The sequence below is a fragment of the Lissotriton helveticus genome, chromosome 5_1 (genome assembly GCF_964261635.1).
Source record: "Lissotriton helveticus chromosome 5_1, aLisHel1.1, whole genome shotgun sequence".
NCBI classification, from domain to species: Eukaryota; Metazoa; Chordata; class Amphibia; order Caudata; family Salamandridae; genus Lissotriton; species Lissotriton helveticus.
The window spans coordinates 1,313,036,930-1,313,054,884 of NC_136065.1; the positions used below are offsets into that span (position 1 = coordinate 1,313,036,930).

Genomic DNA, 17,955 nt, shown 5'->3' on the forward strand with positions numbered 1-17,955 from the left:
TGCAAAGTCCTGCGTGTCATGCATTTGTGGTTCTGAAGAGCTGCGTGGCTATGAGCTGTGATACAGGGTGCTGCTTTGTCATTGAGGATGTCGTTGATGAGGGGCAGCTTGCGATGGGAGGTCCGGCTTCCGGGCTGCGTCACACTGTGGTAAGTGACAACTCCTCCTCCTCATCAAGTCGGAGATGACACATCCTACCAACACTAATTGCCTACTGTCTCACTGTCTGGGTGGAATACACAAAGACCTAATAATGTGACCCAGAATGCAGGCTGCAGGCACCAAATACTTAGGGCAAGAAATGGCTAACTTTCTAAAATTGGCATTTTCAGAATTGTGACTTAATATCTAACTTTACCATTAAAGAGGGTTTTAAATTACAATTGCATAGTCATCAAGCTTGACATTCCTACCTGCTCCAAATTGAAAGCTACCAATTACTAAATATAATACAGAACCCAATGATATCCTATGGGAGAGGTAAGCCTGACAATAGTGAACAACGATTTAGGACTTTTTCACTACCAGGACATGTAAAACTTAAAAGTACATGTCAATCATTTTAAATACTAAAAGAAAGGGAGGTCCCCGTATGCATCCAATCTGGGACAGGGGGAAGTATAACACAAAATTAAAGCATGTCCCTACTTAAGCACCAAAGACTAAGGTGGCAAATCTGATTGATCTAACACAAAGTATCAATCACATACCAATAATAGACACACTATAGGGAAAAAAACATTTGCTAATGCCACTTTAAAGAACATACACAGTACAATAATATCATCAAATATCACAACAGTAACTGCAAAAACATGGGACTCATATAGAATATTTGTTGCAATTTATTTCATATAGTTATACCACATATTCAAAAATTGAGACGGTTGTCCGTCTCAATTTTCTTCCAATTGCATTGGATTTGTGAATGCATATTGTAGTTTTTATGTTTTAACATGTTTGGATTTCAATCCATTTTTAAACGAATATGTGGTATAACTATATGAAATAAATTGCAACAAATATTTTATATGAGTAATCGCGCATTCTTTTACCCCGCAGGGAATCACAACGCAGTCGTTACAACGACCGAGTTGTGATTCCGCATACCATTACCCTGCAAGTCGGAACAACGACTTGCGGAGGGGGTGCGCTGGAAGTTGGAATAATATAATTTAATATTCCAACTCCAGTCTGTGCGGACACTAGGAAAGGTGTTAGATTTTAAATCCAACACCTCCCCCCCCTCCGCAAGTCTTTGTTCAGACTTGCGGAGTAATGGTATGCGGAATCACAACACAGTCGTTGTAACGACCGTGTTGTGATTCCCTGCGGGGTAAAAGATTAGTTGGAAACGCTGTTTACCATAGGTATTGTTAGAAACGGGGGTGTTGGGTGACTGGGGAGTGGGCCTGGTCAAGCAGCAATCACAATAATTGTCAGGGTAAGGCACAAGCAAACCCCAAATTAACCAGTGCTCAAACCTCTAGTAGCTTGGCACAAAGCAGTCAAGCTTAACTTAGAGGCAATGAATAAAGTATTTGTGCAGCCCTTCAATCAAAAAAACAATGAAAACACCACACAAAAATTAGCTTTTAATAAATAAAATAAGACTAAAACAACAAAAATCCAATCAGTGGAACCCAAGTTATGAATTTGTAAAGAATAAAGTGAAAATAGCACCTAAAGCATGAAGAAAAGCCAGGAATATCTGGTTGTGTTGGACCGGGTCAGGGTCAAAGGTTAAGGCCGACCACAATAGAGTGCAGGTTGGATACAGTCCCAGATTAGTCCAGCTGAAGGTTTACCTTCTCAAGATTAGTGCCAAGAGCCCCATTCGCATTGGAGAGGACTGCAGGGAGAAAATAGGGCGTCGTTGGTGGTCGTCAGAGTGGCACGAAGAGCAGGCCTAGCATCGCAGACAGGCGGGGTGGAGCTTCATGTTGGTGGTCCTACACGGGCGATAGATGCTTGCTGTGCAAAGAGACAGGCTGGCGGCAGCTCAGGCTGATTTTCAGTGCAAGTGCCCAAGTTCCGGTGCGAACAGGCACATTCTTGTCATGAAGAGCCCAAAATGCTTGTTTTAAACAGCCCATGAGCCACACCACGGGTTCAGGCCCTAAAGGGCACCACTTGGGGGTAACAAACTCACTGCATCTGGGTCCAGGAGCTGGTTGGGGAGCCTTTATGTCCACGAGGCTCAGATTGGGAGGCCAGCAGATTAGCCCTGGAGTCACTCCGGGGGACTGGGTTCAAGATGAAGTTTCCGGTCCAGTTCTTCTTCTGCATGCAAGAGGGCAGCAGGCAGCAGATCAGCACAGCAGGGCAGCAATTCCCTTAGAGCAGCAGTCCTGCAGAGTGGCAGTCCTTGCAGCAGCACAGCAGTCCTTCTTTCTGACAGATTATGCACAGCTCCAAATGTGTCATGAAGAGTTGGTGACTGAGGTCCAATGTTTATACCCAGCTGTTCCTTTGAAGTGGGGAGAAACTTCTAGAGGCTTGCCTTTGAAGTGCACAGGTGCCCTGCCTTCTTTGTCCTGGCTCAAGACCAATTGCAGGGGGTATGCAGCATTTTTCGTGAAGTCAGGACACAGCCTATTCATGTGTATGGTGTGCTCTGCCCAGCTCCTCCCTCCCAACCTGCCAGTGATGGCCCAGCTAGGAACACCTACATTCTGTACTGTATGTGAATGTCTGGGAAGAATACACAAAGCCCAACTGTCAACTACATCCAGTTATGTGACCCAGGACCATATGGCTAAGGCATGAAAATGACAACTTTCTAAAAGTGTCAGCTTCAAAAATTATAATTTAAAATCCAACTCCACCACAAGTTAGAATTTTTCTTCACAATTCTAAAGACACCAAACATGAACTGGTTACCTGTTCCCAATTTAAAATGATAGCGTATTTGCCCCTTCGCCGCAGCACGAATTCGGCCGTGGCGCGAGGGGGAGGGGGTGCGAGCTCAGCGCTCCATTACTCATGACGGTTCCATGCCCTCATGAGTCACGGGCGGCGTGTGCTCATGACGGCGTGGAGCCGTCATGACCCCGCCCACTCACTAATTCACCAGCACAGGCATTGAAATAGTGCCGTGTGGGCAGATCGGCAGTTGGATGACGGCTCCACGCCGTCATGAGCACACGTGGCAGTAGCTCATGACGACGTGGAGCTGTCATGAGCTCGGAAGTGGTTAAATGTAATAAGGGAAGGTAACAATATTATTCTATGGGAGAGGAAGGCCTTGCAGTAGTGAAAAATTAATTTAACAGCTGTTCACTACTAGGACATGTAAAACTAAAAAGTACATGTTCCACCTTTTAAGTACAGCGCATCCTCCCCTCTGGGCTTTCCAGGGTCTATCCTAGATGTGACTTACATTTATTGAAAGGGAAGGTTTGGGTCTGACAAAAGGTTTACTTTGCCTAGTCGACATGGCAGTTTTAAACTGCACCCACTGGCTGCAATTGCAGGCCTGAGACATGTTCAAATTGCTACTTAATTGGCTGGCACAACCAGTGACGAAGGCCTGATAGTAGCATTTAATTTACAGGCCCTGGGCACAGGTAGTGGCACCATACTAGGGACTCACAGGTAAAATAAATATGCCAATTGGGGATAAGCCAATTCTACCATGTTTTGAGACAGCGCAAACACTTTAGCACTGGTTAGCAGTAGTATTGTCCTCAGTGTCATAAAGCCATCAAAAATGTAGTGAGCAAACAGGAGTGTTGAAGGCAAAATGTTAGGGGGCAAATCAGACCAAGAATGGCAGGTCTAACAATAACAGAGTAGTAGTGTTAAAAATGAGGTCTCTAGTTGGCAGTGGTTTGCACCCTGTCCAAGTAGGGACCCTCACTCTAGTCAGTTTAAGGGAGTCACTCAGCTACAATAACCCCTGTTCACCCTCTTAGTAGCTTGGTACAAGCATTCAGGCTTATCTCGGAGGCAATGTATAAAGCCTTTGTACACACACAGTAACACAGTGAAAACACTACAAAAAGCAGTCCACACTGGGTTAGAAGACTTGCCAATATTTATTTGAATAAAACAAGACCAAAATAATAAAACTCCAACATACACACATCAAGATATCACTATTCAAAGATTAAGCAAGTTTAGTCCCTAGAAATCAACAGAGGCGATTGTGTTAGCCAAAAGTACCTTAGATGCATTAAAAATCAAAGATGGTTCAAAGGCGCTGGGGATGTATAGCACCGGAAAAGCAAAGCAGTGTGTTGGTTCCTTACTCCACAAGGAAGGTGATGTGTCAGTTCCTTACTGGCATTGGGGGTGATGGGTTGGTTCCCGACTAGTAGGCAGGGGAGGTGATGCGTAGATTCAGTACTGGAAGGGGAGATGATGTGTCAAATTTCAGACACGGAGCTCTGGTTCCTTACAGTAGCCTGGTGTCAATGAAGAGTCGGCGTCAAGGGATGATGCGTCGAAAATTGAAATGTGCTGCATTGATACGGCAGTGGCGATGCAGGTGCTGCATTGATTTCACAGCTGTGAAGCAGGCACTGCGCTGATTTTTCAACGCAATGAAGGTGCTACATCGGAGTTGGAGTGGGTAACACAGTAGTTAGTGACACGGTCCTCAGGACTCACTTCAGTGATTTTTCAGCTGCAAAGCAGGTGCTGAGTTGAGAAAATGGGCGCTGTGAGTCAATGCTTGGATTCTTCTGACTAGGTTACACTTCCAAGGGCCCAGGAACTGAATTTGCACAACTTGGTAAGTCAGGGCTCTCAACAGAAGAGCCCAAGTGCTGGTAGGTGAAGTCTTTGATGGCCCTAAGACTGCGAAACAGGAGGCAAGCTCCCACAAGCCTTGGACAACCTTGGAACAAGGATGCAGAAAGCAAAGTCCAGTTCTTTCACTCCAAGGACATAAGCAACAAGCAGCAGGCCAGCACAACCAAACAACTGGCAGAGTAGCAGTCCCTCCCACAGCACCCAGTTCTTCTTCCTGGCAGAATAAGTGTTCTGATTTTGGGGTGTCAGAGGTTCAATACGTATGCCCCTTTTTGCCTTGAAAACTTCCAAGAATAGTCTTTGCTGTGCACAAGACTCTGCCTCTTCCTGACCTGGCTCCAGACACACTACAGGGGGCAGAGACAGCTTTGTGTGAGGACAGGCACAGCCCTATTCAGGTGTCAGTGAGAGTTCTTCAGATCATTTAGCTCAGGAAGGCCCATCATCCTGGTGATGGGCCATCAGGATATGCAAGGCAAACCTCAGCTCCCTTTTTGTGACTGTCTAGAGTGAATGCACAAGAGCCGAACTATCAACCCAACCAGATGTGTATCCTACAGACAGGCAGAGGCACAGAATGGTTAAGCAAGAAAATGGCCACTTTCTAAAAGTGGCATTTTCAAACACGCAATTTAAGAACCAACTTCACCAAACGATGTATTTTTAAATTGTGAGTTCCGAGACCCCAAACTCTAAATATCTATCTGCTCTCAATGGGAAATTACACTTAAAAGATATTTCAAGGAAAACCCCATGTTACCCTATGGAAGTGATAGTCTTTGCTATAGTGAAAAATGAAACGTGCAGAATTTTACTATTAGGACAAGTAAAACACACCAGTGCATGTCCTGCCTTTTCAATACACTGCACTTTACCCATGGGCTGCCTTGAGCCTACCTTAGGGGTCACTTACATGTAGTGAAAGGGAAGGGATGCTATCCCGTGAATACATGGGAGACTTTGCCAGGGAATTCCCAGATGCTCATTCCAAGATGGGCTTTTCAATGGCAAACCAAGAGGGCCTTTTCGAGATAGATGATACCTGGTGGGCTCTGTAATTCAAGTGAAGGCTAGGAAGTCTCATGCCTTCTAATGATACTGCAGCACATTCTAATGATACTGCAGAACATGGTTTGCCAGCTTTACATGTGGGTTTTTGGTTTACCCATACTAATGGGTATACAAATAGTCTATCTACTGTAGGACTTTTTCAGTATTTTGCGAACTACCTGCCATACTCATGGTGCGATTGAAGTGGTTTGAGTGGAGTGTTAACCCTGCTGAAGCAACAGCCACAATCCCTGTCAGGGTGAACCACAAAAGTTACTACATTAACTTGTGGTTAACCCTTTGGTAGCTTGGCACAAAAGCAGTCGGGCTTAACTCAGAGGAATTGTATAAAGTATTTATGCAGGACTCAAACAGTAATAAAGTGAAAACACAACTCAAGAAAACAACACTAATTTAGAAAAATAGAGTAAGTTTTAATAAATTATTTGACATGAAAAAAACAAAAAAATCAGTAGGATCAGGGTTATGAAATTAAAGTTTAAGGTAAATACTAGTGCCTAAAAGATCAAGGCGCCAACTGCAGACATCTAGTTGGATATATGACGGTACAACGCGTGGTATTACCTCGCGTACCGTTACAATGCAGGTTTTACAACGCAAGTCGTTAAAACGACTTGTGTTGGGGGCGCTGGATAGTGAATAGTTTAATTTACTATTCCAACTCCAGTCCCCGTGGATAGTAGGGAAGGTGTTGGATAGTAAATTAAACTATTCCCTATCCTAGAGCGCCCTTCAGCGAAAGTCGTTGTAACGACTTTCGTTGTAAAACCTGCGTGGTAATGGTACCACGTTGTAAAAGTTTCTTGGTAAAGGATGTTCCCCCATCTAGTTGTGTGAGACAGGGTCAAATTCGAAAAAGAAGGCCAACTGTGATGCAACTTGAGTGGATTGGGCCTAGTTGGTGCTTAACTTTGGAATTAGAAGAAATTTCAGCAAAAAGTGCCTGAGAAGACAGAAGCTCAGCTGGACAAGACGCCAGGTGGTGTCTGAGGAGGCGGCGACGTCATTGGGAAGCCACCAGATGAAGTCGAGGTGAAGATTTCGAGGTTGGGACTTAGTCCCTTTTTGGAAGTCAAAAATGTCCAGCGATACGAGGCTGGAGGCTATAGCCAACAAGATTGCCACGTGGCTGGATACCCCTTTAGTGAAGGGTCACTGAACAGGATTTGCTGCTGCAGTAAAGAACATAGTGGAAGCTGCCACAAAGTCAGGCCAAATGGCAATGCACCTTGAGTGGATAGATGCGCAGTTTTCTACCAGTCTTTTCTTGGCTCTCAGAGCAGTTTCTAATCTAAAATGTTTTACGTCTCAAGTTTTGGATTTTGGCTATGTTGTCCTGAAAGTGAAAAAACCTCTATTTTGTTTTCACTGGTGAAATGCCATTCGGCCCATAATAAACAGAATGGGGGAGGCTGAGTATTGTGTTTTGTTAGCCTAGTTTCCTATAAGTTTATAATGGAGATGTGAAGATTAGTGTGTATGAACTCACAGTGTCATAACACATCTTTCTATGAAGGTGAGTCTGATCGTATATCTTGTTGTATAAAGTTCATACTCATTTTAATCAAACTCGTCTGGAGTCCATTTGTGCAGTCACCAGTGGGTTGCTGAGGACGTGGTTGCACATACTATACACTCGTGCCTTGGAGATAGGCCTGGCTGCTTGTGCCAAACTACTAAGGGGGAGAGCGGGGCTATCTCAAACATTGTCCTTTCTTGGCCTACCGTTGAGTGGGGAGCCCCGGGTCTCGCACTTGGTGACAGTAGTGCAGGACTGGGACTACGGCTTCCAAGATTTGGCAGAAGAGCGGTGGGATACGATCCTAACGTGATTGAAATGCGTATGTGCAAAACCACTCACAGTAATTGGTGTACATCATAAATTGATCGCAGACCACGACGCAACAACATCTTGTTTTGATTTGGCGGTGCTATTGTTGAGTAACCTTTAAACCACACATCATGTCTCAAGGGGAGAGCCAGATAGCCGGTGAGGCTGAGGCTGCAGAATTAGAGTTTAACATTAAGGCATTGTCTACCTACAAGGTTGATCAGCTGAGGAAATTCTGCAGAGCTTTGGGATGTCCCATGAAGGGTAGCGCCAAGAAAGAGGAGCTGCAAGGGGCCTTGAGGGCCTGGTGGGAAGCCAAAGAGATTCAGGAGACGGGTGATGTTAAGGTGGATGAGGATGACCCAGGGAATGGATTTCGTCCACAGGATTTGCCAGTGGAGGGACCAGCCGCAGGGGCTGGTAGTAGCCATTCAGGGAGGTGCTTTTCACCAGAGGAATTGGAGGAAAACCAAATGGTCAGACTGCATGAGTTGGAGGTGTCAAAACTTAAAACTCAAGCAGAGGAGAGCAGGAACGTTCTTGCATTGGAAGAGAAAAGGATTTTCTTCACTCATGAGTTTAGCATGAGGGAACTGGACATTAAGGGTAGACAAACAGAGTCCAGTGTGTTTGGTGGCAGCTCACAGCCAGTGCCAAGTGAGGATGAGTACTAGCGTGCACTGGAATATTGGTAAGTGGTAAGCATGGTAAATGATTTGGAGGGGTTTTCCAGTTTGGCCCCAGGGGAGCCTAGGCTCATAAATTATTTTCCAGGATTGTGTCAATCTGGGTTAAGGTGTGGGCTCCTTGATTCCCAGGAGACTACACGAGAACCGGACCCGGTTCATGGGTCCAGAGGCCTGAAAAGGCCCCAGAGAGGGAAGAAGGGCCAACGGGGCGCTAGGAGATCCCAGAGTAGTGATAAGGGGTTGCTGGCTAGCCCCTTGTCTCAAGGAAGGGGGAGGAAGAGTAAGCAGCAGCACCACCCAGGAAACCGGATGGAGGCCTAGTGCCTACTTGCCAGAGGTGTGAGGAAGGACACCGTGGGGAGTCTGTAGCCAGAGCTCCTGCCATTCTGAAGTTTGTGGGTGCCATTCCTAAGTGGCAAGCCCAGAAAACTAAATGGAAGATTAAGAGAGAGTTGTGTTCCCCGGTGGGTACACTAATGGGACAGTGTCCAGCCAGTAGGGCGGGGTCCCCTAGGAGTGACCATGGTAAACCCACTCTTAACCTAGAGGACAGGATGACTGGAGGTAGTATCCTGCTCGAAGGGCCTTCCCAGGGTACCATTCCAGGGTGGGGTTAGCGTGGGACCAGCACCCATGGAGGGGTCCCACTGGCCCGGAGGGATCCATGGAACAGCATTGTTGGCTCAGGGAGTAGTGATCAAGAAGACCCCCTGGGTCAGGAAGGCGTGGGACAGGAGGGTGTCCCTGTGGTAGAGGGCCTTCATCCTGATTCCATCGCCCGAAGCCGGGAAGTCCATCAAGGTAATGATTGGTCTACCCTAGCTTATGGCTGGGAGAGGGTTGTGTAGGACTTGGCCTTTTGGGCTAATGTTCCCTAAACTTTTTGCTTTCCCCCTAGACAGTTTTTCTGTCATAAAGTTGCCAATTTAGATGCTTTGGATACTTTGCCACTAATGATCAGTGTCAAAGTACAAGTGTTCCCTATGTAAAGTGTAATGGTAATTGATTGGCCATGATTGGTATGTTTGCCTTACTAGTAAAGTCTCTAGTTATGTGCACTGTGTGTGCCAGGGCTAGCAATGCAAAGGCGCTCGGAGAAGGTAACTCAGGCCTGCAGTGTAGGGCCTGTGCACAGTTTGCTAAGTTAGCAAGTTGTACTGACAAGTGCCACCACTTGTCAGGCCTTACTTTCCCCTTTGCATACACATGGGGCAGCCCTTTTATAGGACCCAGGTACCCCCTGCGCAGGGTGTAGTGTAGGTAAAAGGCAGGACATATACTGAGGTGTGTGCTGTATTCTGACAGTGAAAAACACTCCATTCCATTTTCACTGGTGAAAGGCCATTCTGCCCATAGGACAGAATGAGGGAGGCTGGGTATTGTGTTTTGTTAGCCTAGTTTCCTATAACTTTATAATGGAGAGGTGAAGTTTAGTATGTATGAACTCACAGTGTCATAACACATTTTTCTATGAAGGTGGTTTTGCCACTGTGTTCAGGAACCACTCTTTTAGAAAGTGGCTGAGTTTTGTGCTCAAAGCATTTCTGTGCGTCTCTGCTAAATGTGGGTTCTCTGCCTGGATCTGAGAGGTGAGAGGAGCTGGGGGATGTCTTTACCCAAGGGAGGGGTTGAGATGGCACCAGGCTGACCTGCGTCTGGTGAGTAGGTGAAGAGAAGCCCTGGGAGGTGAAGAGTATTAGAGAAACAACGGTTCCAGTGGAAGTTATAATAGCTTATACTGATAATGTTATGCACAATCACAATGTTAAAGGCTGATGTTGATGTCAGAGGGAATGGAAACCATGAAAACTTATGTTTGTATTTACAAATATTTTATCTCATAGAAAGAATATATAGATATATATAAAAAAAGAAAATTATAGTAGTGCTTTGTGTCCCCAGTGTAAATGGATCCACACAACAAAAAGTGGTCAATTCGTGACACATAAAACTTGGTTTCCACAATTTCTAAATTCGACCAACCAAAACTTTACAATAGTTACAACTACTATACATATTAGTCAGAACGGTTATGATGGTTCGCTTTATTTAGTTGTAAAGAGGCCTGGGTTGCTGCTATAAAACAATTGACTCATCTCCTGCTGAGTTATTAAGGATCCAGACCCCAGAATCAAAGGGAGAAAGGTGGCACTGGGAGGGAGACACCCAGAACTGATTTAGGCAGGGCACAACAAACTTTAAAGACATTTAGGGGTATAACTATGAGAGCTGAAACCCCTTAACTTTGGAATGGAACAGAAATGGATTGAGACTGAAAAGGCTTGGACTCATTTTGTGGTCAAGAGGAAACTTTGTTAAGGAAGGAACAACTGAAGAGACTACTGGGGAAAAACAAACCATTGCTTCATGGTCTGGGGATGGTCTGCAGTTTGCTTTTCTAACCAAGGAAGAGGCTGTTGGGACTGGGACTCCGGCTTCCAACGGGGTGGATTCATTTGAATGTTTTATGAAGGATGCGGAGTGTGTTGAAACAGGTAGAGGCGACGGTGTTGGTCTGTCGGTTCACAGTGAGGGAGCAGCGGGGGCAGCAGCGGCGGGAAAGGAAACAGGCACAGAGGACACAAACAGGCAAAAATAAACAGAAAGGCAGAAAAAAACAAATACAAAGCCACAATATGAAAAAGACAGATGAAAGACAGAAAACTGGCACAAACACAAAGACAGACAACAGCGGACCAGCAGATGAGCATGGCTCTCCCACTGGACCATCAGGGATGAGGTGCATGCAGGAGCCTGTGGGTGGAGCAGGGCCTCAAACACCTAACTTCTCAGAGAGGTGTAGGGGGCAGTGGCAGCAGCACAACAGTGGAGCTGTTGGGACAGAGAGCAGAGTCCCTGACCAGGAGGTCAGTGGTCTTGCTCACACGCCCCAGCAGCAACCGCCATTAAATAGAGAAAGGGGGAGGGAAGCACAGCTGGGAGGTGGAAACGGGAACTGGCATGGGGGAGAGGCCGCAGGAGCAGCAGCAGTGGGAAAGGAAACAGGCACGGAGGACACAAACAGGCAAAAATTACCAAAAAGACAGAAAATACAAATCCAAAGGCACAATAACAAAAAATAACAATTGAAGGACAGAAAACGGGCACAAACACAAAGACAGACATCAGCGGACCAGCAGAAGAGCAAGGCTCTCCCACTGGACCACCAGGGATGAGGCGCAGGCAGGAGCCTGCGGGTGGAGGAGGGCCTTGAACACCTACCTTCTCAGAGAGGTATAGGGGGCAGCAGCACAACAGCGTAGCTTCTGGTGCAGAGACTAGAGTCCAGGACCAGGTGGTCCGAGTCTTACTCATGGCATTGTTAATACTGGCCCCTTTCCTACAAAAAGGAGTCTCCTATTGACAGGGGTCTGTCAGCTCAGAGCTAGTTATCACCTCCCACAACACAAAAAAGTTGATGGAGGGAATTCCGAACATTGTCAAACCTTTATCTGGGCCTAAATCCATTGTTATTTGCTCACCCTGTCATTCCAGTTTGTTTGCAGTGGAATACAAATCAGTCTTGACCCTGCTTCCAAAGGGAAAAGTTCAGCCCAAACTTCCAGGCCAGTTCCTCCCAGGACCGGAAAACAAGCATCCTGGGACCGGTTTTGGGGTATCACCCCATATCAGCCAGGCTAGCTTGAATCCAGTGGTGTAGCAAGCACAGGGCTCACGTCTGAGCATACCCTTCCCATTTAGGGCAAAGATTGCAACACAGAGATATGATGAACAGAATGCTGAACATTGTCAAACATTCACCCCCAGTCACAGATCTATCACCTCCCTCAGTCAGGTATAGTATTCCATTTCTCGGAGGGTCGTTTCCAGTAGGGGTATGTCTTAATGTAGTGTATAAAGCTATTGTATAGGGAACGTTAATATGTTATGTGTGTTTGGGTCACATAGATATCATATAGGTAGCATTGAGACTTCAGACTTCTTGTTTAAGTAGCATGATGATTGAGACACTGTGACTTTCTGCACCTTTGTTTTTTTTCATACTTATGAAACATATTTAATGAAGATAAGAAAAATATATTTTTACTAAATGGATAATATCCACCTGATGTTTTGCAGAACCCAACTGGTATAATTTTTAGGATGACATATCCAGTAGCAGAAGGGTTATTACATATGATATAATCTTATCCTTTTATTTATTGATTTTAATATGAAAAAATATTCATTAGAATATACCAGCACTTACATGGTTACTGACATAACTGAGTGGTAAAGTTTAATTGTATGTTCCTAATGACAAATATTGGTTGAAGTGTTCTATAGGATCGTGAGCAGAGCCCGTCTCATGTAATTCTGATGTGATTGCAAAGGCTCTGGGTCATGGTCTCAGCCTACTTTGTTTTTCCTGCATAGTTGTGTCTTCCTGCCCATTAAATGAATTCAGTGATTAAGAATATTTTGTTCATTTCATATATGAAAATCCAATTTAGTTTGGAAAATGTAACGAAATTCTTGTAAAAAATTGTTGCATAAAGGAACTGCTAAACCAGGAGGGTGAAAGTCTACAGAGATATGCAGAGAAGATGTGTTTTATTATTTATTTACGTATTGTTGCAGTGTTTCTCCTGTGAATCAATTAGCTTTTTCTTTCAGTTTGCCTGCTAAACTCATCAATGGAGGTGTTGCGGGGATCATTGGCGTTACCTGTGTCTTTCCGATTGATTTGACCAAGACTAGGTTGCAAAATCAGAGGAATGGACAGCAAATCTACAGAAGCATGTGAGTATGGGCAGCCCACAGTACAAACGCACAGTAATATTATAAAATATATGCATTTATTTAAGGTATGAAAAGATAAGAGATGTTGCCATGTATACGTTTATTATGTATAATTGTTTTTAAAATATAGATACACTGGATCGCACCTCTCGCTTACAGATTACAAGTTATCTCTAAACTAGACACTTTCCTGGTTACATAATCATTCCCAAATTTGTAGGGTCATTGTTAAGATGAGCCGCGGGCTGAGGAGGCATAGCTGGACTAGTTAGGGGACCGCGTGGACGCCTCTTGATGGCAGTCACCCAGGAGACGTAATTGCTGCAAGCCATGAAAAGCGGGTGCCGTGATTGGCGAGAGGCATTTAAATGGACCATTCGCAAGGATGGCCCGTGGGCAGGAATAGTTTAAAGGGGCAAGTAGCTTCACAGTTTGCATGTGCTGTGTGCCCTCAAGGATTGACTGCTGTTTCCCACGGAAGGATTGAAACCCAAGGATTGGGTGCCCCTCCTACAGAAGTGCCGACCAAGAAGACAACACAATTCCAGGCTCAAAATCCCAGGGGCGTGCCATCTGAAGTGATGTTGTTGACTGCCAGAGGTTTGAAGAGAGAATCTCACACAGCAGCAAGAAGGCGGCACCCCAGGTGGCCCAGGAAGAAGGGACTATGAACTACACCCAGCGGTCCGGGCACGGTATAGAGAAGGGGCCCCTCTGCATCACGGATCAAGGGAGATGCCTGTCGCAGCAGAGTAAACAACAGAAACTGCACTGTGAGGTGGCAGTCTCTAGGAGGAGAAGCCAGGCAGTGCATTGAGGAGCACAGCACCCCCTGATGTCCACCTGACGAAATCAACTGGCAGCCGGATCGTTACCTTAGGGCCAGCAGTCGAGGGCAAGGCTGTGGAAGTTGCTTGCGGAAAGACGTGGGCAGCAAAGAGCTTAAACGATTGGCATACTTTTGGTTTTTTTCTGGTTGCGGGTCCTGGTGGGAATTGTTTTCAAGTGTTGGTAAGAGTAGAGGTCTGCACCATGAGCAACTACACCATAGAGGCAAGGTCTCCAGCCTATGATCACAGACAATTTCAGGACAAGGGTTCAAACCCAGCCCACGGCAGCACAGTTTCTTTGAGCCCAGTGAGAAGGATTATGGGGCCTGCAGGGTAAGGGAGCAGACAGAGCAAGAGAGCACCACAAGCCTGACCGATGCAGGAGTGACACAGAGGAGGAGGAGATGCAGGTGAGCAGGCAAGTGCTGGGCATGCTGGCACAGGAGGATACAGGTACCTGGAAGCAGACAAGCACTACCCTTTGAAAGGTTGTTGGATACAGGCACACAGAGTCATGGTCTCACAATAAGACAAAGGCCAAAGAGGGCTCAGGTGGATGGCTCGGTGGTCCTAGCAAGGGGTTGAAAGGACAGCATGGACCACCACCATCTTCATGCTCGAAGGCCAGGGGAACGGCTAGTAGCAGTGAGGACAGCGACAATGGCCTGCTAACGGTGCCTGTAGCCAGAGCAGTGGCAGCCAATGAATCCAACTCTGGCTAGGATAAATAGTCTTGTCAAATTAGTTCAAAAATGGGCAAACCTAGAACTAATTGCAATACAATTTCTGTGAGTGGATTCTTATTGAAAATTTTCCATAGAAAACGATGGTGAAACGTCTACCACTCTTATCATGACGCGTTAATCCAACGAGGAGTTGTGGGATCTGATTCTTTTTTCTGGAACAGAGTTTTCAAGTTAACAAAACGCGCTCTACATTTCTTGTGAACTTTCTGCCCAACACAACCGTGAAACTTAGATATTTTTCTCTCCTTGCATGTTTTTTGGATTCCAGTCACTCCTCTTTCAGTGAGTACAGATCCATCGTCATCTTCTTGAAACACCACATCACAAATGAAACACTTTTCTACGTCCATTTTCACTGTATCTCACAGTAACTCGCAAGAACCTGTAACACATAAATGAAACATATTTGATTAACAAAAAAACAAACAATAACAACAAAGTTACAAAACAAAACACAAACAATAGCAAACTTTTTATTTCAAAAGTTAATTGTAATATTTACGTTCCTTCACACTGTGTCATATAAGTCAAGGAAAAAATTATACAAACTTTGTCTATCTGACATATTCGGCGATTATTTGATATTATGGTCACAGAAACAATTTTTGATGTTATTTTTGACTTTCCCGACCCTAAAAACATATAAAATGATACCACACATGGGCATATAAACCGTTATACCCTATATCTCAAAGAATGGGCAGCCATTTTGAAAAATCCGCCATATTGGAATAACGCATCATGATAGACTGATAGACTTTTCGCCATCGTTTTCTATGGAAAATTTTCAATAAGAATCAACTCACAGAATTTGTATTGCAATTAGTTCTAGGTTTCGCAACAAATTGACTAGTCTAAAAGACAAAGCTGCAGATAACAGTGAGACACAAGCGCAGAGTGGAGCAGGGCACCCATAGGGGTAATAGCTTATTTTGGCAAAGAAGTAGGGGTAATTAACTCTACATCGCAGGGAAACCAGGGCTGCTGGGGCAACGGTGTGTGGGACGCAGCAGGTCAAGACACTCCACAAGGGGTGAAGCCTTTGCACAGAGGTAGATGGGAATGAATCAAACTCTATAAACATTCCCAGCGACACCATGGGAGCACTGGACTGGGTCCCCCCTCCTACCTCCCACCCCCAGGTTACCCTCCTTTCTTTTGACAAGGCATGGGCCCCTGGCAGGGAAAAAGGCAACCAAAAATCTAACTGGGAATTGGCCTGTTGCCCTTTGGTGTGGGCATTGGGGTTCAGACTCTGGCTACCAATGAGAGGCGGGACAGATCAAGAGGTCAGTGAAAGTCGTGCTCACTCACAAATCAAGCTCATCAGAGGCCATTTTGGCATTGATGCCTTCTCTGGGAGGACTATTATCCTTTCATACGCAATAACAAAATGCCCTTTAGGATTCCGTATTAAGCACTTTTCTTATTAAGGTAAGACCCATAAAGTAAGCTTTATGGAACCTGCAGTTCTCTTTACTTTTTTTCGCTTACTGAGATGTTTCCATATTGGTCATCAGCTGAGGTGGTTAATATCGTATTGACTCTAGCACCCTGATATCAATCAATCAATCAATCAAACAAGGATTTGTAAAGTGCAGCAAATCTGCCCGGGGTGAGGAGGAGCATTCTCTTCTGTTGCTTCGGCGGATCCGGAGGGCGTCTGAGAGGAAGAGGGAGACAGATCATTGTGCAGGTCTTTGTATGCGGGGGTCAACATCTTGAACTGGCATGTCTTCTGAATCGGGAGTCAGTGTAGCTTCTTGAGGTAGGGCATGATGAAGGTAACTTTGAGGAGGTTGAGGATGAGTCTGGTCGCTCAGTTTTGTATTATCTGAAAGCTCTTTAGGATGCGGGCAGTGCGTTCCTGTAGTCCAGCCTGCTGGTGACAAGGGTGTGTGAAGGTCATTCTGGTGTTGACTGGGAGCCACCTGAAAATCTTGCAGAGCACGAGTGCGATTATTTGTACATGTACATGAACTTGTACTCTATTCTACAGTATTGGCATTAATATAGAGCTTATCGCACCTGATGTGGCATTGAAACACTTTTCGATACAAGTAATGCACCACTTTTGTGTACAGCGTGTTATTTACAGAGATATTAATAATGTGATTTGTAAAGCGTGTAGCTACTTCTGGAGGAGTGTCCCAGTGCTAGAGTACTGACACAGTAGATGAGGGGTTACCCAAGTCTGATGGCAAAGCTCACTCTAAGGCAAAAAGCCAGGACATAAACTCCTTCCCGATTAGAAATTTGGATGGGGTTGCTGAATTTCCACAGGCAATGTATTATAGGCTTTAGAATCTAGGAGACCAAAAGAACTACTTCCTGTTCTAGCACTTCTGAATTTTGGGAAGATGGCCCAATAGATATGATTATTCTTTGAAAGCTGTTGCTGTTTGATTAAGACACAGTCAAACCTGGTTTGTCTTCCGAGAGTCAAAACACATCAATATTACAACAAAAGGGGAATATAGGGACACCATAAGAAGCCCTCTGGAAAAAGGGCAACTTAACACAAGATCACTAGACCATGGTTCTCTGCAGGGGCTTTTTGTTCTCCCTTATCTTGATTGACTTGCTGGTGTTCTAACCCAAAAAAGACTGTTTATAAAAACTAGACTGTTCACCTTGTGCAAAGTCAGAACTGGGAAACTCCATTGACAGCCAAGCCAATTCAACTATGGTGGTCCGAATCTCCTGGTACATTTCAACACTAAGATTAGACTATAGTGATAGAAGCACTCACACCCAGTCAAAAGATCTGGGTTTGATCCATCACCATTGCTCAGTTTGCCACTGGATTCAAGCAAGCCGGGCTGAAGACGACTGTAATGCCAGAAACCGGTCCTCAGAAGCTTATTTCCGGTCCAGGGAAGGCATGGCTTGGCAGTTCGGGCTGGACTGTTCCCATGAGGCACAGGGTCAGACTGATTTGCATATAGCCATGTCGAACTGGGGTGGCAGAGTGGGCTAAAGAACGGTGATGGATCAAACCCAGATCTTTTGACTGGGTGTGAGTGTTTGATTGGTTCAGATGCTCCGTCCATCACCACCCCCTTTTGTACCGTCTATGAGAGAAGAGGCAGAATTTTTAGCCCTATGCACTTTCAGTCTGCAACAGGACCAAGCAGGAGACACACCTAGCCTGCCACTCTTTTCCTCTGCTACCAGACTGGATACCATAGGGGCAGTTATTAAGTAGGCAGTAGTCATCCATCCACTCAAAGATGAATCCGTGAACTCCATCAGAGGGGAAGGACCACAGCTATTTATGTGGCCTT

At 45.3% G+C, this 17,955-nt stretch overlaps 1 protein-coding gene across 1 annotated transcript in view; it reads left to right on the forward strand.

Moving 5' to 3' along the window:
- LOC144755341 (mitochondrial glutamate carrier 1-like) overlaps positions 1 to 17,955 on the forward strand; it is a 210,977-nt gene that overhangs the window by 12,187 nt on the left and 180,835 nt on the right. The window contains exon 2 of the mRNA XM_078644149.1: positions 12,967 to 13,092. Coding sequence (XP_078500275.1) covers positions 12,967 to 13,092 — 126 coding nt within the window. The remainder of the gene's footprint in view (positions 1 to 12,966; positions 13,093 to 17,955) is intronic.